General features: G+C 37.3%; 1 protein-coding gene across 2 annotated transcripts; it reads left to right on the top strand.

The window, feature by feature from the left end:
- The first annotated feature begins 674 nt into the window (after nucleotides 1–674).
- Nucleotides 675–12,992, top strand: LOC111157935 (matrix extracellular phosphoglycoprotein). 2 transcript variants are annotated; one of them, XM_022519680.1, is made up of 4 exons: nucleotides 675–728; nucleotides 5,157–5,210; nucleotides 6,131–6,223; nucleotides 11,514–12,992. In XM_022519680.1, the coding sequence occupies exons 1-4, from the start codon at nucleotides 675–677 to the stop codon at nucleotides 12,990–12,992; spliced, it is 1,680 nt and encodes a 559-aa protein (XP_022375388.1). The 2 variants fall into 2 exon arrangements, with proteins under 2 accessions (XP_022375388.1, XP_022375396.1); XM_022519688.1 differs by lacking the exons at nucleotides 675–728; nucleotides 6,131–6,223 and having other exon boundaries at nucleotides 5,142–5,210.
- Nucleotides 12,993–22,916: the final 9,924 nt, after the last annotated feature.

Below are 22,916 nucleotides of genomic sequence, written 5' to 3'. Positions count from 1 at the left end.
AAAACAGGAAGAGTAATACCATCGAACTCATAGGGTTGTCATGAAGCTCAATAATTGAATATATATAAAACTTTTAACACAGAGGTATTTTAGTATTTTAGTACTCAATAAATTTTAGCTATTAATATATGGATTACATAAATTGTTTCACTCTCCAGCCCATGAATGGTTACTAGCTCAGAATATAATGAATATAAGGACATATATTGGGGGACTATCCTGGTAGCAGATAAGACTTTATTCCTCACAGTGAGACTTTCTTTGCTGGCACCCATGTAAAGAGTCTGTTATGAGTTGTTACATTAATTTAATATTATTATGAATTATAGAAATAATTAAATTAAATTATCTCTAAACACAAAAGGGAAAAGTTTGGACTGACAATATAAAGGAATTATATTTATAAAATTCATTTCTATCAACTGACTTCATTGTTTTAATAATATTGGCCAATTTTCACTTTCACATCAGAATAATTAGACATACGAAGGCTCTTAAAGTATCTATACTTGGATATAAATTATACATGGTTTTTTTTTAAACAAGGAAATGAACTACTGGGAGGAGGATGTTTGTATATACTTCTGTGTTTTATTTATTCTTAGGAATATAGATCATACTTGACAATGCTTTAAGGTAAAATATTATTATCTTTTTTGCAGAGAGTCTCAAAGATGCAAATTGTCTGTTTGGGACTGCTTCTTTTCAGCGTGACCTGGGCAGCACCAGTAAGCATTTATAAACTCATTTATGCATCATATTATCTTCTGGTCTCTTTATTTTTTCTAAGCAATATTTTTCATTTTTTAAATTAGTAACCCTTACCTAGTTCAGTTGCAATAAAGTACCAAACAAAAAGAAAGCATCCAGCACTTGATACAAATGTCTATCACCAAGGAGGACCTCAATAAACATGTGCTAAATTATAAATGTCAACATATTGCCTTTTAAGAAATGCCAAAAAGTATATTTTTGAGAAAACTAATACCAGCCACAGTGTTTCAAATCAGCTGTTAATGAGTAAATGCTCAGAGACCCAAATTTTAACACATCTAAAGAGATTCTCGATATTTTACTAAAAACTGAAAAAAATTTGACTTGACAGTTTTACAGCTGACCAACTAGATTTTGTAAATACGTTGGCAATGGAAAGAAACCAGACCTTTTCTCTTATTCTTGTAACCCACCAATACTGAAATCCTGCTAATGATTTTCTCTTCATGTGCAAGGCTAAAGATGGGAAGAAGGACCCCTAAGCTTAACATAAATTGAGTTGCAATTTCTTTTTTTTTTTTCTCCCTCTGATTCACCCAGATGAGTATTCAGGATGTGACTAAATTATCTTGTGAAAATGCTGAGTGTTACCAATATTTTCTGCTGTGCAGACACAGTGCTAATTAGACAATGTCTGAAAAGCATCCTAGCCTTTCAGAACAACCATTTCAGTTGGAGAGCATGGAAACAAGTAGTCATTCTGTTGCCGGAAGTGCTTAAATATAGGTCCTGAGCCAGTTGAGTGACCAGTGGGGTAACCCAGTGATGAGCATGCCATCCAGTAAGGACAGCAGAAGTTGAGGAAAGTATGGCCCCTCGTAGCGCATATCCTTTGACAGTCCTACAGTGGGCCATAGTGCTTAAAAATAGACATCTGCCAGGCCCAATTCACACAACTCAGCTCAATCACGACCACAGGGGCATGTGCTTAAGCATAACAGAGGTTGAGTGGGTCTTGCTGACCCAGCTCAAACCCACCAGCTGAAGATGAATCTATTTTGAGCAATACATTCCAAGGAGCAGCTGAAGGGGCACCTTCTGAACATTTTCCAGTAACTGTTATGTCAATATCAATCCAGTGACCTCTGGTCAAGAGAAGGAGCCAGCAGGCCACACTCAAGCATGGGAGAACAGAAAAGTGGGTGTGAGGGGAGGTGGGAGGGATGTATATTTCAGATGAAAAAGGCTCAGCAAGGACATAGAGGCAAAATTTTGAATTGTGAATGACTAAATGTGATGTTTACCTAAATTATTTATTAATAGATTGTGGTATCAGAAATTGGAATATATTGAGTCACTTACATCTGTTTTGGAATTATATTCTAAATTCAAACTGTAGGAGAAAAAAAGTTTTCTTCAATCCTCTTTGTGTTCATGGCTCTGTCATAAAGTTAAACTGATAAGGACAGATTAACAGGAGAAAGCATACAAATGTTATTAAATTTCTACATGTGCATGGGAGCAGTCATAAGAGAATGAAGACCCAAAAAGGTAACCAAAGCAGGAAGCTTTTACACCTTTTAGACGAAGAAACAACAAATTTATGAAAAATTAATAAGACAAAGGGATTTGGGCTAAAGGTAATCCAACTAGGTCTAGGTAGTCCTTATATTCCTTACTGAGAAAGATTAGGATTAGTTTCACAAGATTTGTGGATTCCTCCAGCGTCATCTCTGAACTGCTAAGAGCTGTTCACCAGTAACAAGACACTTTGTTTCCTACCTTTAGGCAGAAAAGGGGGAACTTTTTCTGCATTTATGACTTAACTGCCTTCAGTTCAAAATAATTCTTATGTCAAAGAAGCATATTTTGGGAGTGACATTCTGGTTTCCTTCAAAGACAAAATTTGGAAGTGAAAGAAAACAAAAGATGGATATTGCGCCATGCAATTCAATTAATATTCATCAACATGCAATTAGACTATAAACACTGTTAAAATTTACTTTGTTGTAAGTTCATGACTTATTACTGCCAGCTTCATTAAGGTACTCTATACTAACAAGTATGTTTTTAATTCATGTGTGTGTGTGTTCTATGAGAAGATGCTGAATATCCCAAACAATTGTTTTTTTTCTTACTTAGTATCTAGTCATCTCATTTTTATGTTTTCTTTTTCCTATAACCCCATATTCAAAATTATTTCACTATTTTGATATTTTTGGGAAATGATGTAGTGATCTAAATTTACATGCATAAGAGAATAAAAAAACAGCATAAGAAAAAAGTCAGTAATGGATGGAATTATAAAATATACCTTGAAGGTACTTAATGTAAAATTCAGAAACATTTCCTCTTATTATTAATATTTTTTGGCAGGTAGCAAGCCATTTAAAAATTTATTATTTTAACCCTGGGAATTTGAGACAAAGGTTTTGGTTAAAATATCTCCTTTACTTCTACAACTGCTACTGCATGTTTAAGTGTAGATAATTTTGTTTATTCTACTGCCTAACTCACAGGGGTTATTATGGGAATCAGATGAGATTAGGTATACAAGAACAGCTTATAAACTGTAAAGTGCTGTGTAAACAGAAGGTGTTACTAACAAACTATTTTTGTTTCTAGGATGTAATGGACTGTTAGGCAGGTCTGCCTTGGAGCCAAGCCAATAGGGCACTTTTACTAAAGTTTTGAATTTATTTCTGAGACAATTTCATCAATCAGGATCCAGTCAGGACAATAAAATAAAATTCCCATGACAGGGAGTTCAGTAGAGGGATTTTATTTGGAGAATAGTTATTAAGTATAGGACAAACAGAAAGAGCAAATCATGGGTAGTGAGACAACCCAAAGATTAAAACTACTGCCACTCCTTGGGCTGAAGAAACAAGGAAGGATGTGGTGTTCTCAGTGCCCTGAGTGGGGAAGGGCCCCAGCAGAGAGGCAGGACCACAAAAGAGATGTGTCCAGTCCTAGAGATGCAGCCCCAAACAGAGAGAGCAGGAAAAGACATACTTGTTCACTCTATCCTTCTACCCTCCAATCTCAGGCTAGGCCTCCTGTCAGCCAACCCAGACTGAAGGCAGATGGCAAAGTTGCTCAAGAAGTGTAGTTTGTAGAGGTCATTCCTGAGAGAGCAGAAGCACAATATCTGAAAGGATAATTGCCTATATTTTATTGCAGAAAAATACAGAACATTAAGGTTTATTCAGGAAGAATACTCTCTAGGTGATTAAGAACTTTTTCTTTCAGCTTTCCCTTGAGGGGTTCTCTCTTTTCTGTGACTGATACCACCATGACTCCTGTTTCCACTTTAGCACATGCATTTAAACACAAACAAGTCCCACCCACTGGTTCCTCTTCCCAAATCTGAGATACACTAGGAATTTCAAAAATCAATAAGAAAATTGAAATACAGGGGCGCCTGGGTGGCTCAGTGGGTTAAGCCTCTGCTTTTGACTCAGGTCATGATCTCAGGGTCCTGAGATTGAGCCCCGCATCGGGCTCTCTGCTCAGCAGGGAGCCTGCTTCCCCCACCCCGCACCGCCTGCCTCTCTGCCTACTTGTGATCTCTCTCTCTCTGTCAAAGATATAAATAAAATCTTTAAAAAAAAATTAAAATACTGGGAATAAAAGAATTGTTGTGTCTGTTCTTCCGCAGCAAATTTGCTCCAAAATTCTCAGGTCATCTGCGTGCTCTCCTGTGACACCAAAATTTTAGCCCAAAGACCTAGAACATGCAGCCTGGATCTATTCCTTCCTAGTTTCTGGCCTTTCTCCACCTCAATAGCTACCTCTCACCCCAGATATTCTCAAGATCTTTGGACATGTCTGTTGCAGATCAAGAAGAGTATTTGTCCCAATCCGTAGGCCACTCCATTTTCCTTTCCCTGACAGAAATCTCTGCTCAGGTGACTGGCAACAGCAAAGTCTCATCCTTGGACATGATCCTACACCTTATGGACAGAGCTATGGTTTTACTTTTGCTGGACCACCAGCAGCATCAAGTCTTTGCTTGTATAGCAAACTCTAAATTCAAGCAATTCATGCAAACTTATAATTCTCATCACAGGACTCTGATTTTGGTTCATTGATACTAAACAACTTCCAATGTTCCAGTGAAAATATATTTTTCAGTTGATATCAGCAACATCCAAGCTTCCACATCTGGAGTGACACCCCTCCCCAACATGGCAATTCTGTGCTTGAGTGTGATTCTAATGTTGATGTCATTGTCTCCCTCTGGTGGACGAATGCTGGCACCCTCTTTTGTAAGACTAAAACGAATATTATTGTAATATATCCATCTTGTTTGGTTGGAATGATTTTCCACATTGAAAAATACAACCCAGTAAGAGAAAAATAAATGAGACATTTATTGTTGGCAGAAATGGACGAAAGAATGAATGTTTTGTGAAGTTATATTTCTTGTTTCCTTCCAGACATTTCTGCCACAAACTGAGAAAACTAAGGAAGACTGTGTGGAAGAACAGAGGGTAAACAGAATTATTCTTCTCAGATAAATCTATTTCAACTCTTTTAAAGAAAAAAACTCAGGAGAGGAAATTTTTAACTGTCAAAATATTCCTGTGCACTTAGAATGGAAATGCAAAATTACACAACATAATTTTGGCACTTAATTCAGACAATGTTTGATAGAAAAGAGAAACATTCTGAATGGGGATTTGTTTCTCTTCACTGTGATTTCTTTCTCCAGAAGAAGTGAATAAAGATCCTGGTGTATTATTAGCAAGCTATTTTCGCACACATATACACAAGAACAAAACAACAAATGAGGGAGGAAACAATGGAAAGGGAGTTAACGAATCTTAATGTGGAATTCTGTTTACATGGAGTTACTTTTCCATATGCATGTAGAAAGTAAAACAAGTATCCTCAGCTTTTCATGTCACCAAATTGCAGCCTACTATGGTTTCTCCTGGCAGCCTCAGAAATTCTGTTCTAGGACCTAACAATCTTCTGTTCTTTATCTCAGCTGAAAATTACAAAGGCAAAAATGGCAAACATCAGAGTCTGAATGTTCATGCTGTGTCTTTCCAATTTGACATCAGACATGAATACTGTAAAACCCACATTTCTCCTATTTCTTACAGCCCCTCCCACCTGCAAATATCTCCACATGCTCCCTGTCCATTGAAATTTAGTAATAAAATTAATACACCCTGGGAGAGAGAGCCATTGATAGCCATCCTTAGAGCAAACAGACTTACAGACATGTAGAAAAGAAAGGGACAAGGTTTATAGGTACTCTTCTGTGATTATAAGAAGAACTACCATTTGTCAGAAGCAGAATTTGACTTCATTTAAGTTAAAGAATATCTCATACAATCAAAAAGAGAGCCAGACAAGTTAGTAAGATATAAACACATCTTAATACAATGTTATGTTTTTGTAGATAACGTACAAAGGCCACCATGAGAAACACGGGTATTATATTTTTAAGTATGTTTACACATCATCTGGGAGGAAAAATCAAAGTGACATAAAGGTAAGCTTAATCTCTGAGAGAAGATCCTTACCATGAGCCAAATTCTGGGCTAACCCTAGGGGAAACTGTAGAGGAGACAAATTTATTTTAATTACTCTGGGTTTCTGTCTGTGGTGGGTGCTTTTGCTCTTTTTCCATAGACCCTGGCTCCTTAAACATCTTTGTTATAGAACTCACACAGATGGGCCACCCTACAGCTTAGCCCAAATCCTGCCCCGCTTCAGGACTTTCCCCAGCAGGTGTGATGCTGGTGGACCTCTAATGCCCGTGACCTTTGTTTATTGCTTCCAAGTAATGTTTGATCTTTTATAAGGAGGGTTTCTGAACATAATCGATCATGTGTTCTAATGATGAGGATTAGAAGACTAACAGGAAAAATCACTTTAGCCTAAAGAGTGACATGTTTTAGTGTCCCTTAAATTCATTCCAGTGATGACTCCATTCTGGGTCAGAATGCTTGGAAGAGAAAGAATAAGGGCCTTGTCCCTGGAATAGGACAATAATTCTTTTCATTCAGCCCCTTTTTGCAGATTCATTGGCCGAAGAGCTGGAAACAGCTTAAAATGCCATCAGCAAAAGGACTATTTACTTTTTCCAAATCTGGCTTCATTTCCCATGAAAGTGGTAGCTTCTCTTCAGAATGTTATTTTGTTCTGCTCATTATTCTTTAGATGGCGTCTCTAAGACTAACTGCCTGTTAAGCTAATTTGTTACATTGAATAAGTTAAAACTTATTTGTTGTAATAAATGTATGTTGAGCTCTTCCTATGGTACAAGATACTATGTGAGATTAAATGATTGAGAAAACTTAACTCTTTCTCTCCAGGAACTTAGAGTTAGAAAAGAAAAGAAAAATGCATTTATAAAATCATTATAAAACTCAAGACAGAATGTGCAAAGTGCTGTGAGAGTAGTACCCCCAAAAATATGATTTTAGGGGCTTAGAGTAGAAAAAGATTAGTTCTTAGTCTGGTGTTTAGGGAAAGCCTACATAATGGAAATAATTGAGCTGGGCCTTGGAGGTTGTGTACAATTTAAGCAAACAAGTGGATGAGAGAGGCCATTCCAGACGAAAAGAATAATATGAACTAGGGCATGGAGATAGAAAGACAGAGCACAGGAAATCAGACCAGCCAACTGATATAAGGACCACCATGCAGTTAGTGCTGCAACCAGAAATCATTTAAAATAACAAACACAAAAAAGATTGACCATCACATTCTACACATTATAACATTTCATAAAACCATTTAATTCCCCCAACAATCCTGAAAGATAACTATCATTTTTCTTATTTTCCTATTAAGATAGTTGAGCCACAGAGAAGTAAAATAAGGTTTTTAAGAACACATAGCTCATCAACGGCAGGGTTGGGCATCCGGTAACCATGCTCTTTCCATAGTACACCTACTTTCAATGAACACTTGACTGACGGATCAAGAAAGACCATTTGACTCCTCCTGCCTGCTGTTCCACTAAATATGATTCCCCATTATCCTGACTTCCCTGAATGTGGGCTTTCCATCTCCTTTACCTTCCCTATACCCTTGCTGTGTAAGTGCAAGCCTCCAACCTGTCTATACTTTCTTCCTCCATCTGGGAGCATTTATGTATTTGCACATATTTAATTAATACATTCAAGAAAATGTCTACATATTCAATAGCAGCCAACAGACCAAAGTGCTGGCCAAAAAAGGTGGGACAAAATTAAGCTGTATTAGTAAAAATAGTAAAAAAAAAAAAAAAAAAATTAGTTAAAAAAATAAGTAAAAATAGGTGGCCAGGGCAAGGAAGCTACTAGAAGCTGTGTGCTCAGGGCTACCCAGACCACATCGGAGTCTGGGGCCATCTGGAACCACACAAGCTAAAGGAGATCTGTAGTCAGATGACAGCCCCAAATATAGTGACCTAATTAATAAAAGAGAACCACAAGTGTCAACTTGGAGAAGAGAAAGAAAGCATCCAGTGAATTTAGAGAAAATCTTAACTTTTCCAAATATTAAAAAGGTTGCATGTGAAAGAGAAAATAACCTTAATAATTGTTGCATCAGTTACTAGGTGCAGGTTACAAAAAAATTGAAAAATAGAACATAATGAAAATTAGAATATAAATGAAAAGATCTTACATAAAATGTAACAAGCAATTAGCCTGTAAAGTCTTCAAGGAAGGAACAGCTGACTATAGGTCATGAAACTGGGAAGGACTTGCCCTGGGTGACCCTGTGAGGCTGGGATACCTGACCCTTTCTCTAACTAGGTATTGTGTTTCAAGCTCGGGTGCTACATTCTCACAGCATCAATCCGTCCAATATTAAAGTTGTTCTCTTTTTCTCTTGTCTTCATTTTTGCAAATCAATATTCCAGTCCATTTTAGTTATTAACCCACCTTCTGGCTGAACACCAGTAGAAGGGTTTTTTTCCTTTGTAGTGTTTTTCTCTGGCATAATCCAAATCCAAGCGATTATATCTCAGTCTTGAACACTGCAAATCCTCCTTTCTTACCGCTGTGTATGAAAACATACATAGCGCTTTCTTACCGCTATTCCTCTTGAGCTGTTGATTTTTATTTTGTTAATCCCTTGCTTATAAACCTTCACTAGCTCTTCACCTTTTGCAAAATAAAACCAAATTCTTTACCCTCAAGTCTCAGGTTCTAGAATGCTCCAGCACCCTGTATGTCTGTGAGAACCCCAGTTGGATATGAGCTCCCTGTCCCACCGCTCTACACCCCCGTCTTTGGTCCTGCAGGTCTACTGCCTCTGCCATTCCATGAGTCATCAGGTATTGCTTAGTGCATGGGGCATCCACCCACATTTCCTTCTTGTCCCTGTCCCTCAATTAATGCCTCTTATTTCCATTTCATATTACTCACCAGTTCAAAAGCCTATGTCATGGTGTTGTCAATTTTACCTCACCCTACAATTTGGAGGTAGAGAGAAAGTATCTTATTTATTCTGTTTATAATTGTTCTGTTGCTCAAGAGTTCCCACCCAAGGAGTAATGAGAGGAAGGGGGGAGTGTACAGAATTTAAATTAAAATTTAAATTAATTTAAAATTTAAATTAAAATTTAAATTAATTTAAATTAAAATTTAAATTAATTTAAATTAATTTAATTTATTAAATAAATAAATTATTTTATATTATTTATAAAAAATTTATATTATTATAAAAATATAAAATATATTATTGATTTAAAAATTAAATAAATTAAAATTAAATTTTAAATTTAATTTAAATTTTAATTTAAAATTAAATTAAATTAATTTAAATTCAGCCTGTTTAAACTTAAGGTTATCAAATCATTATAATAGTTCTTTAAGTAAGTCCTTTAGTTTGGGTAGAAACACTCAGATACTCTCTCTCTCTTCTCTCTCTAAGATGGCATACAGATATATGAGGCAATAGGGTATGGCTTATATCATCCACTACATACAGTATGCCATATGTACAAACATGGCTCCCACCACAGTGGAAGGGAAGATGTGGAATCCTCAGACATGCATGGGCAATGTTGCTTGACCACTTGTGTGCTATTCCCCCTGCTTGTATTCTAAAATGAAGTCTCTGGCTGCCATAGCTTAGGATCAGCACAATACAGCCTTGATTGGGGCCCAGTAGTGTTTCAGTCTCTCTTGGCTCTCGTAGACAATTTAGACCCCTGTGTGTTTGAGTATGACTCACCTTTGTCCATAGTGTATATGTTCCTTCTAAGTGACTCCTTTTAGAGCCACCTTTCATTGATTTAGAGCCACTTCTGATTCCAGAGGGTATCACTGTGGAGGATATCCTCTGGAAAATTCCCGACCAGACTCTCAGACACTTTCATATCTAGCTTATGCCATAGAAATACTGTGAGTGTCATGGGCAAAGTTGTTGTCAGCCCCTTTTTCTTTTTGACCACATTGTTCTGCCAAGTTTATTGCAACTTGGCTGCACCTCAAGTTGGTAAAGTACAGCCTATGAAGCAGCCTTTTTATTGGCTCCCCCCAAAAAGGACAAATGGGGATACATGTGTATCACTTGCCTTCTTCACTTTCCCTTTTTCATCCCATTATCCCTCAGGGACTTTCCTTGTCTAGATCTCCATACTTCAACTTTATGATCTAGAACTGTAGTTCTCAAATACAGTCTATAGACCTGCAACTATCAACATTACCTGGGAAACGTTATTGAATGCAAATGCTAGAGTCTCACCCCAGATCTACTGGATCAGAAACTCTGGCCATTGGTTCCCACAATTTTTGTTTTATCACCTTCCAAACTGTTCTGATAAATGCTAAATTTGAGAACTATTTATCTAAACTATCAAACAGGGAAGAAAAGAAAGGTAGTGAATCCTTTTTCTGACAACAGCTGGGTTTGTAACACTTGCTGCAAATCCTTTGTTTGAATGTCAGAAGCTGAGTATTATCTAGATTCATCTATTTGTCTATTTTCTAAAAACGAGGGTTGGGGGAGAAGAAATGAAAAGAAAAAGAAAATTTCCCTTTAGGCAGATGAATATCTCTGAAGACCAGGGCAAGAACACACACACACACACACACACACACACACACACACACACACAAAGGAAGACAGAGAGAGAGAATAATTATTTTTTAAAGTATGAACTCCATTTCACTTGCAATGGCTTATGAAAGATGAGGACAGCATTTTTTTTTTGCTAAAAATATTATTATTATCAATCTTCATTTAAACATCTTATTGTTTAGAGCAGTAATCATAAAAATTTTAACAGTGAACTTTCCACTTTAAGTCCAAATATTTTTCTTTGTCTCAACAACAAATAATGTTGTCATTGAGACTTTAATCATGGTTTCAATTTCTTTTATTTTAGCAAATATGTCTCTGTGTTTAGGGGGACCACTCTTGAATCATATGCTCCTTAAATTCAGATCCTCCTTCAAGAACAGACCCTAATCTACATTTCCAAACTTACTTATTTTTCACTTCTTTAGGATTTCTCTATTCAAACCATGGAGTTTTATTTGTATTATCTTTCAAATGTTTCCTGTTTCCAGACATTGAATATGCCACTTATTCTTAAAATATTCTCACTACTATCCTATCACATATTTGGATCCTACCCATTCTTCAAAGCTTGCTCATTCTTTATCCATGAAACTTGCTTTGATCATTTCTAAATTATCTCTACAAACAAACCTCTTTTGAGTTAATAGTCTATCTCTTAAGTATCTGGTGGGTAATTCTTTTTAAATCGCTTAGGAATTATTAATTTTTTAAAATTTAACATAAAATAATACTTTATGTTGAAAATTATACTTTAGCAGGAAGAAAAAAACAAAGACAATATTGCTCTTCAAAATTCTGGCAAGAAAAGAAATCAAGAGCCAGCACCTAAAGAAAACATTGCCCAGGAAAGAGAGAAAAACTCTTCCATTCTTGGAGCCAATGAAAATTACCAAAGTAACAAAACCCAAACTCTTTTTGAGAGCAGACAGAAAACAAATGAGGATGATAGTATTAATAACCAAGGAAATGCCCACAGTGACCTAAAGATGTCCATTTATCCTGAATCCACTGGGAATAACGGGGCTGAGGATGAAGACAATGCTGTCAACAAACTCCGTAACCAAGAAGAATATGGTGCAACTCTCATCAGAAATAATTTGCAATATATAATGGAGCCAAGGACTGTGACTGAACTCTTGGCAGAAGAAAACAAAGAGAACAAACCCAAGAATGTTCTAAGCAAAATCCCAGCAAGTATGAACTATGTTAAAGTCTCCTCAAAAGATAGAAAGAATTATCAAAGAGATCCCCAAGCCCAGAATATTCTAGTTAAAAGCAAAAGCACCTACCATACCCAACACAACATTGGCTATCCAAAACAGCTCCCAAAAGTCAAAAAAATCCCCAGTGATTTCGAAGGCAGTGGTTACCCAGATCTTCAAGAAAGGGGCGACAATGATATCTCTCCTTTCAGTGGAGATGGTCAACCTTTTAAGGACATTTCTGGTAAAGGAGAACCTATTGGTCCTGACTTAAAAGGTGCAGATATTCAAACAGAGTTTTCTGGCCCAAGTGAAGCCAATACCATCAGTCCTGATGCAAGAGGGCCAGGTTATAATGAGATTCCAGAGAAAGAAGAAAGTGGCAGAAGTACCATTGGAACCAGGGATGAAACAAGAAAAGAGGCAAGCACTGCTGATGTAAGTCTAGTGGAAGGCAGCAATGATATCATAGGTAGCACCAACTTTAAGGAACTCCCTGGAAAAGAAGGCAACAGAGTAGATGCCAACAGCCAAAATGCTCACCAAGGGAAAGTAGAGTTTCATTACCCTCATCCTCATCAACCCTCAAAAGAGAAAAAGAAAGAAGGCAGTAGGGATGTTGCTGAAAGTACTAATTATAATGAAATTCCAAAAAATGGCAAAGGTGGTAGCCGAAAAGATACGGAGCATTCTAATAGGAATCAAGTAATCTCAACTGAAAAACAAAGATTTCCCAGTAAGGGCAAAAGTTGGGGCCAGCTTGCTCCTTCTCATGATCTTGATAATGAAATTAAAAATGAAATAGGTTCCCATAATGGCCTCAATAATGAGGAGACTATAATAACACAGAGCAGAAAAAATCATTATATACCCCACAGACAAAATTCTACACGGAATAAGGGGGTGCCACAAAGGAAAGGCTCCTGGGGTTACAGAAAACCCAATTCCAGGAGAAGGTTTAGCCCCCCTAGAAAGCATGACAGTAGTGAATCATCTGACAGTGGCAGTTCCAGTGAGAGTGATGGTGATTAGCCACTAGAAATTCCCAGCAGGATTAAGGTTCAAATATCTAGTCATCTGTAACCTGACAGAAAAGGAGTGCCACCTGAGAGCAGACCAGGTGAGAAAGGGCAGAGCAGAGAATTGAGTAAACCAAGAAACCTGGCCTCCTGGGGAGATTTGTTGCTATTGTAAAAGTCACAGTATGAGATTCTATTCAAAGTTACCATGCTCTTTTTCAAGAAGAAAAATTAATTAAGGATATGTGGAATAACATTTGAATAGATGTCATTCAAAACTAGTTTGTAGGGGCGCCTGGGTGGCTCAGTGGGTTGGGCTGCTGCCTTCGGCTCAGGTCATGATCTCGGGGTCCTGGGATCGAGCCCCGCATCGGGCTCTCTGCTCTCTAGGGGAGCCTGCTTCTCCTCTCTCTCTGCCTGCCTCTCTGCCTGCTTGTGATCTCTCTGTCAGATAAATAAATAAAATCTTAAAAAACAAAACAAAACAAAATAAAAACTAGTTTGTAAATGTCACAAAAGCCTTCATTTGTTTGCTTTATAGATATGAAAAGCAATAATATTGCTCATATGATAATTTGTAATTAAATAATCTATTAGAATGTCTGTTGTCTGTGGTGCTTTATTTCAGAGGCAACAAGATTAGTTCTGCTTCTGGCAAAGGCAGTGTTGCGAAATTAGTCTGTTGAATAAAGCTTAACCACATTCCCTCAACCCACTGTGCTTAAGCCGGCATTTCCTTCTTCATCTGACCTCCCTGTGCTGTACAGGAGATATCCTGCTTCATATCTTTCTACACTTCCTTCCTGTGTTGCACATTTGTAACTTCTTATAAGGCAAGCTTTATTTCCTAAAACAAAGGTCCATGTTATTGCTTTTCCAGACAAAGAAGGAAATAGGATAAACAGGGGTGAAGGGAATGGGAGGAACAGGGATAATTTGAGAAGGAGAAGCACGAGTGCAAAGACCAGACCAAAATTTACTTTGGTGGAGAGTTTTCATTGGCTGATCTCAAATCACTTCCAGTTTTTTTCTTTTCCCCAGTCTTTCATATAGATGCTTTTCCAGCTAATGGCCTTCTGACACTCTTCTGGAAATTAGACGCAAGCTGCCTGGTAAGGGAGGGGAGTAAAGTTCTGGAGGACTTTTGCTCTTCTTGATAAGAGAAGCTTTTACAGCTAGTACCGTGCTTCCTCCTTTCTTACCCTAGTTATTCGCTTGACATTAACATGATGCTCAGGGGTGCAGCAGCATTTTGTAACCATGAAGAAAAGGTGTGAGACAACAGAAAATATACACATTGGTCTCTGCTCCTGGTTCCTGGCATAGGACTCTGAAAACTCTTATAATTTCCTAAGTGATAAGAGCACTAGGAGCATCTTTCGTTCTAATATTTGGTCTTTGACCCTACTTCCTGACACTGAGCTCCTAAATCCCTTGGAATTTCCTGGGTCTTTTGTTCTAGTGAGGTGGCTCTTGGTGGGCTCCTAGATGGGGGCTGGTCACCAGAGAGGCCAGATTAAAGAAATTTTCAGTCCTAATCCCCCATTCTTCAGAGAGGGAGGAGGGGCTGGCAATGGGGTTAATAGTTATGCCTATGTCATGAAGCCTCCAGAGACACCTCAAATGTCTGGTGTCCCGAGAGCTCTCAGGCTGGCAAACACGTGGAGGGGACAGGAGGTAACCTACCTGGAGAGGACGTCAAAGCTCTGTACCTCTTCCCACGTACCTTACCCTTCACCTCTCCTCCATCTGGATGTCCATCAGTATCATTTACCATATTCTTTTACAATAATCTGCCAAACAGGAAGTAAACTGTTTTCTTGAATGCTGGGGGTTGCTCTAGCCAATTAACTGAAACAGAGAAGGGGTTTGTGGGAAACTCTGATTTATGTCCAATAGGTCAGAACCATAGGTGACAACCTGGACATACAACTGGCATCTGAATTGGGGAGGGGGCAGTCTTATGGGACTGAGGTCTTAACCTGTGGGATCTGAGGCTATCTCTAGGTAGATAGTGTCAAAATTAAGATAAGTTGTAGGACACACAGCTGGTGTCACAAAAGTGCTTAGTGTGAGGGGAAAACTCATCTGGCTTGTGTCAGAGGTATTGTGAGTGTGGTAGAAGTGTGAGAGTAAAAGAGACACACAGAAGAAATGTAGGTCTTCTAACACAAAAAGACAAAATAATCACAGAGATACCACTAAACCAGCTCCCCAGCTCATCAGCCTCCTGCCCCCAGAATGCTTGCTCTGTGAATAAAACAATTCTCTCTGTGTTAAGCAACTGTTCTTTTTTTTTTTTGATAGCTGAATTGAATTACTAATTCATATACCTTTCTGTTTCTGATATTCTTCTAAATGAGAAGGACCAAGAGAAGAAGAAAGGTAGAAGGTAGAGAAAAGTGCCTACTATTTCTCTTGTCTCTCTAAGATACAAGTTTCCAAAAAGCAGAAATCATGACTGGTGTATTCTGGACAGCACCTAGATTATTGAGTTGAATAATGTATATAACACAAATGAAAAACAGCAATGTCAATACAACACCATGGTGCCTTCAAAAAATCTAAACTGTACATTAGGTTAATAGAAGGTACTTTTTTTGCTAAATAAAAATTGTAATATAAGCTGTGGAAAAAATCAGATTCTCCACATACGCCCAAATAATAATAGCTAAATGTGCTGTGCTCTGTTACAATCATTTATCCGCACACCGTCCGACTATATGGGTACCATTACTATCCCCAATTCACAGTTGAGGAAACTGGGCCACAGAACTGTGAGTAAGTGTACCAACTAGTAAGCTAGGATTTGATCCAGGCAGCCATGTTTGCTCTTAAACAGTCACTGTACTGTCATACATCACATAGATAGATAGACATAATACAGAATATGCATTCAATATATGGATGGATGGATATACAGACACATATACATGGACAGTGTGCGTACATATCCAAATACACATGCACATGCGTGTACACATGCAGACACACAGAGAGAACCTGCAAGTTGAACCTGAAAACAAGAAATATCTTCTTTCCCTCATTTAGTCTCCATCTTCTAGGTACAACAGTAATAAATGTCCATGAAAAGAGTTAACATATCTCCTAATAAATTACTCACCAACAGAATTCCAGAGTAAGCTCTTCCTAGTACTTTGCTTTTTTATTTTTTTATTTTTATTTTTTTAAGACTTTATTGATTTATTTGACAGACAGAGATCACAAGTAGGCAGAGAGACAGGAAGAGAGGAGAGAGGAAAGCAGGCTCCCTGCCGAGCAGAGAGCCCGATGTGGGGCTCAATTCCAGGACCCTGGGATCATGACCTGTGCTGAAGGCAGAGGCTTTAACAACACTGAACCACCCACGTGCCCTGTACTTTGCTTTTTTAAAGATAAAAGACAATTTTGGTGCACACGTACACACACACACACACACACACACACACACACACACACCCTGAGCAATTAATGAAATGAAGAAAACTACATCAGAATTTAAATTGCAGAAAAATGAATTGAAATCAACCCTCTATTTATATCCCAGATTATATCAGACTTTTACAAGTAAATGGACTGTTCACATGAAAAACACTTGGTGTTGTAAAGAAAAGAAATGAACTGGTAGAGAAAACGGATGTTTTCTTTGGGTAATTGCAGGCAGGAGCTTCCAAAGGCCATCAGTCTTAGTCTGCTATCTAGTGGAGAAATTGCACATTTCAATTCTCTCAGATTTTCTTCTCACCAAGCTTGAATATTGGTGCACGGTTCACTTAAAACACTGACAATGTTCAGATTTTCATCCATTTAAGGGAAACTGGAAATGTTTCAATATCTTCGATGACTTGCCAAGGGATCCAGACACAGAGGGCTGAGACCAAAACTGAAGGACAACAGATCCGGAAGCACCACCGGCAGTCAGGCCGTGGGTCTGCGTTGTGTCCAAACACAGATTTCAGCCATCAAGCTGTACTGCTTCACTTTTTTTTTTTTTTTTTTTAAACAAACATAGATTTCCAAAACAGGGCAGAAAATTCCAGCTTCACAAAGGGGCCTTTTATGCAATGATTGATTGCATAAAATGGGCATATTCTGCCACCTTGTGCCCAAAAAGAAAAAAATTGCTCCAGGCTCTGGCATTTATTCCAGTGCTGGCTACTCCCTCCAACCTCACCATCCTACATTTCTCTGCTTAAAAATATCTACCTTGATTTTGCAGCTAGAGTTCCTCTGTTTTTAGCAATCTAGCTAGTCAGGACAATGTATCTGATTCTGCTTGACGTAACATTCAGCTCTGTTGTAAAACGTTTACTGAATGACTACATCTTACAAAATTCCAAGGGGGATCAAAAGGAGAGAAGAGATGCTCCTGGCCCTTATCGAGACTATTATTTAGTCAAGGAGAAAGGCGTACAAAAGATACAAGATAACTGAGGTAAATTTAATAATAGAAACATAAATAAAGAGATTATAGGAGTTCTGAGGGAAGAGATGACTCTAGATGAAGGTAAGAGCAAATATAAAGTAAAATCCATTTTCCTTAAGGTATTATACATTCAGAGGTGCTGCAGACAGTCAGTTCCAAGAGACAAATGAGGGCCTGATAGTCAATGACCTTAAATGATATTAGATGTATTTTAGGGCTTAAGAAAGATCACTTCAACTATAGGATGGGGAAGTGGTGGTGGGTGAGAGGTGTAGGATGAATTGGAAGGCAGAAGACTGGCTGTAAGAATATCCATGGACAGGGTGCCTGGGTGGCTCAGTGGGTTAAGCCTCTGCCTTCAGCTCAGGTCATGGTCCCAGGGTCCTGGGATCGAGCCCCGCATCTGGCTCTCTGCTCAGTGGGGAGCACCCCCCCCGCCCCCACCTCTGCCTGCCTCTCTGCCTACTTGTGATTTCTCTGTCAAATAAATATTTGAAAAAAAAAAAAAAAGAATATCCATGGACTATTGCTCTAGTCTTGAAAAAACATAATATTGTCTCTTCACTCAGCATATTAGGACCTGCTTTGAACTAAGTAGGTACTCAAGATGGCAACAGTGGCAAAGACATTATGATGCTTTCATAGAAGTCCAGATTTCAAAAACCAACTTCTAATAAGGTAAACCCTGTTAGTCAAGATATTGATATCTGGAATCACAGGTGTTAAAATATAATATTAGGGGCACCTGGGTGGCCCAGTCAGTTGTGTCCATCTCTTGATTTCGGCTCAGGTCATGATCTCGGGGTTGTGAGATCAACCCCTTCATCAGGCTCTATACTGAGTATGGAGTCTGCTGGAGAGTCTCTCCCTCTCCCTCTGCCCCTCTTCCTGCGCTCTCTCTCTCTCTCTTTCTCAAATAATAAATAAATAAATCTTTAAAAAAAATTACATAGGGGCACCTGGGTGGCTCAGTCCTTAAGTGTCTGCCTTTGGCTCAGGTCCTGATCCTAGGGTCTTATGATCAAGTCCTGCATCAGGCTTCATCTATAAATAAATCAGGCTTCATTTATAAAATAAAGTCTTCATCTCCCACTCCCCCTGCTTGTGTTCCCTCTCTTGCTGTGTCTCTCCCTGTCAAATAAATAAATAAAGTCTTTTTAAAAAAATAAAAAATTAAAAATATATAATATTAAACAGTTTAAAGAAAAAAGAGAAGAAATAGATGGGTCTGGATTAAAGTCATGGAAAGGGAAATTGGGAACAGAAGGGTAAGTGAAGAATAAAGACTTACAAAAAACTTACTGGAGAAATCTGAAAAGAAGGAAAACAAAACTCCAATGTAATCTCAAGGCCAAAAACCCAGATGAGAAAAAACTAAAAATGATGAGTGGATTAACCTAACATCTGTAAGAAAATCTACATGAACATATGTGGTTTTTGCTTTACAAAAGAACAGGAAGAGCTACAAGTGGGCTGTTTTATTGAATGGACGATACCTTATAAATTCATGAGAATAGTGTAGAATAGCATATGTACTCCCTAATTAGGAGTATGATCATTGCTATATTTAATATTAAGTAGATTTTTACTACTGTTAGGTTAACAGATTACCAATAGAATTTAAACAACTACAATTTTACAATTTTTATTTAAAGCAGTAAGATAGAGAAGCTTCTGAAAGATCTCAGAGAGACAAAGAAAAGATTAAAAATGTAAAGAAAACTGCTAATGAAAATAAGAATATAACACTGGGTAAATAGAAGATAAAAATGAAAACAATTTTGTGAATATAAATTAGAATATTTCTATGAAGTAGTCTTTTCTGGGAACATACAAATCCTAAAGAAATCTTAAAACCTGAATATATTGTTAACCAGGAAAGAAATTGGAAAATGTTATCAAAGAATTACTTCTCAAAATATCCCTATTGCCAAATGGATTTGCTAGTATATTCTCTCATAATTTCAATGAATAGATAATTGGCATGATACATGCACTGATCACTGTTTTGGAAGTAATGAAAAAGATGGAAAGCTGCCCACTTCATCATGTAAAGCTAAAATGACCTTGAGAACAGAGACAATACACAGTAACAGTCACCTTACAGGCAATACAATGGCACTAAATTCATATCTTAATAGTTACCCTGAATGTTAATGGGCTAAATGCCCCAATCAAAAGACACAGGGTATCAGAATGGATAAAATGACCTTGATATCGACCCCTTAAAAAATGAACAAAATAAGAAAACTATAAGACAGACATCACTTATGAGCACAAATTGGGAAGTCCAAGCAAATTTAATTGCAAAAGTACTTAAAAATTTGTTTTACCTTTTAAATTTGAGTATGGTTGACACATGTGACATTAGTTCCAGTTGTACAACTTAGTTATTTGACAAGTTTATACATTATGCTATGCTCACCACCCATGTACTACCATCTGTCCTGTTACATTGCTATTATGATATCATTGACTGTATTCCTTGTGTTGTACCTTTATTCCCATGATTTATTCATTCCATAACTGAAAGCCTGTATCTTCTATTCCCCTCCACCCATTTTGCAATCTCTCCACTCCCCTCTTCTCTGGCAACCATCAGTTTGTTCTCTATTTAGAAGTCTGATTCTGCTTTTTTGTTTATTTATTTGTTTTTTTTTTTTCTTTTTACATTCCACTTAGGAGTAGAATGATTCAGTATTTGTCTTTTTCAGTTTAACTTATTTAACTTAATATAATACCCTCTAGGTCCATTCAGGTTGTCTCAAATGATCGGATCCCATCCTTTTTTGATGGCTGTGTAATATTTGACTCTCTGTGTGTGTTTGTGTGTCTATATGTATCTATATGTAAATAATAGATATGCCACATTTTCCTTATCCATTCACCTGTTGATGAACATTTAGGTTGTGTCCATGTCTTGGCTATTATAATAGTGCCACAATAAACATAGGGTGCATATATCTTTTCCAATTAGTATTTTCATTTTCTTTGGGTAAAATGCCCAGTGGTGGAATTATTGAACCATATAGTATTTCTAGTTTTCATTTTTTGAGGAACCTTGATACGATTTTCCACAGTGGGTATACCTATTTATTTATTTTTTTATTTATTTGACAGAGAGAGAGCACAAGTAGGCAGAGCGGCAGGCTCTCCCGCTGAGCAGAGAGCCTGATGAGGGACTTGATCCCAGGACCCTGGGATCATGACCTGAGCCGAAGGCAGACGCTAACCGACTGAACCACCCAGGCACATCTTTACCAATTTATATTGTTTCAAACAGTAAGTGTGTGAGGGTTCCTTTTCCTCTACATCTTTGCCAACAATTGTTATTTCTAATCATTTTGATCTCAGCTATTCTAACTGATATAAGATGATATCTTGTTGTGGTTTTGATTTGCACTCCCAATGATTAGCATATTCTTATGAGTCTGTCATCTTATATCTTCTTTGGGAAAGTGTCTATTCAGTCCTCTGCCCATTTTTTGCTTGGACTGTTTGTTTTTTAGGTTGAGTTGTATAAGTTCTTTATGTATTTTGGATATCTTTTTGGATATACCTTATTGTACATATCATTTGCAAATATGTTGTCCCATTCACTAGGTTGTCTTTTTGTTTTGCCGATGGTTTCCTTTGCTATGCAAAAGCTTTTTATTTTGATGTAGCAAAAGTACTTTTTAAAAATTGTTTCAGAGGTAGAATTTAGTGATTCACCAGTTGTATATAACACCCAGTGCTCATTACATCAAGAGCCTTTATAGAGTCATTCAGTATGACCAAAAAGAATTAATCCTGGATGTGCAAAAGTACTTCTTTAAATAATATTATAGGGCGCCTGTGTGGCTCAGTCAATTAAGCATCTGCCTTCGCCTCAGGTCATGATCCCAGGGTCCTGAGATGGAGCCCCACATCAAGCTTCCTGCTCAGTGGGGAGTCTACTTCTCCCTCTCTCTCTACCCCTCCCCCCAATAGTGCTCTCTTCCTCTCACTTTCTCTAAAATAAAAATAAATAAAAGATTTTAAACATAAATTATAAATATGTAGTATTATAATATTAAAATATTAATGTTCAATATTATACAATCTAATTCTATAATATGTCACATCAGTAGCTCCACTCCCACCAAAAAACAATGACATTGTTATTCATTCAACAGATGGTTGAATTGGGTTGAGCTCAGATCAGATCTATTGACCACCTACAATATGCCAGATGCTGTCATCAGTGCTGAGGACGCCCTCACAGAACTTACATTCAAATGAAAGAAAGAAAAGCAGTATACAGATAAAAAAAGAAAAGTATGTTAGATAATAATGAATGTTGTAGAAAGAAGCAGGGAAGGGTATTAGGAATTGCCATTTTTAAACTGAATAGTCTGAGAAGGCTGCACTGGGCTGACATTCAAGCAGAATCAAGGAAGAGGAGGGAGCTCATATGTAGATATGAAGGAAAGAGGCTTTCTAGGAAGAATTAATAGCAAGTATAAAGGCCCTGGGGCAGTATCCTGCTGGGTGTACTGAGGAAGGCAAACATGGTTTGAGTGGATGTACAAATGGGCAGTGGTAGGAGAGCAAGTCAAAGCAATGAGATCATAAAAGACAGAGCCTTGTAGACTAAGGAATGAGACAGGAATCTAGTTAGAGATTGTGGACAAAAAGTGGATGGCCAGACTTATCTTAAAAGGATAACTCTGGCTACTGTGATGGAGAACACAATGTAGTCTTGTAAAGCTAGAAGCAGGTTAGAGTTTGAAGACTGTTCTAGGTGAGGGAGGTGGTGAGAAGTAGTCAGATTCTGTGTGTGTGTGTGTGATGAAGTAGACACAATTCATTGATGACTGGATATGAGGTTTTAAAAGAAAGAAAAAGGGCACAACCAATTTAAATTTTTGAACTGAGAAACTGGAAAATTATAAAATGCCATTCTCAAATACTCTACACGAATTTCTGGTTTTCAGATTATTAGTAAACAAGAAATACCAGGAAGTAGTATACTTCTTGGTATTTGATATGATAAAGAATAATAAATGTGATATGATATGATATATCATATTTAAATATGATAAAGAATGTGTATTTTAAAAACAAATAATTTTATGAACAACAGTGAAATACCAGTGGCAATTAGATTTAATTTTAAAAACAAAAAAAAAAAAGAATTTTTAATGGAGAAAAACCCAGAAAACACCAAATATCCTTCATAAGTAGATTGAACAAATTGTGGTAGAGTTACATAATGAAATTTTTAATGGCTTAAAATATTTAATACTGTGGTAAAAGGATGCCTTAAGTTAACAGAACAGGATACCAAACAGAATATAAAGTCTTGTATCAGCTTTTTTTCTTTTCTTTCTTTTTTTAGTGTTTATAGTAGTTTATTTACAATTGCCAAAGCCTGGAAGCAACCAGGATGTCCCTCAACAGGTGAATGAATACAGAAACTAAGGCACATGCATACAATCAAATATTATATTTAATGATAAAAAGATATGAGTTAATACCAGTTTTCTT

This window comes from Enhydra lutris, unplaced genomic scaffold, assembly GCF_002288905.1.
Source record: "Enhydra lutris kenyoni isolate GAN:26980312 unplaced genomic scaffold, ASM228890v2 scaffoldscaffold3, whole genome shotgun sequence".
Taxonomy (NCBI): domain Eukaryota; kingdom Metazoa; phylum Chordata; class Mammalia; order Carnivora; family Mustelidae; genus Enhydra; species Enhydra lutris.
This window is presented reverse-complemented; position numbering and strand designations above follow the sequence as displayed.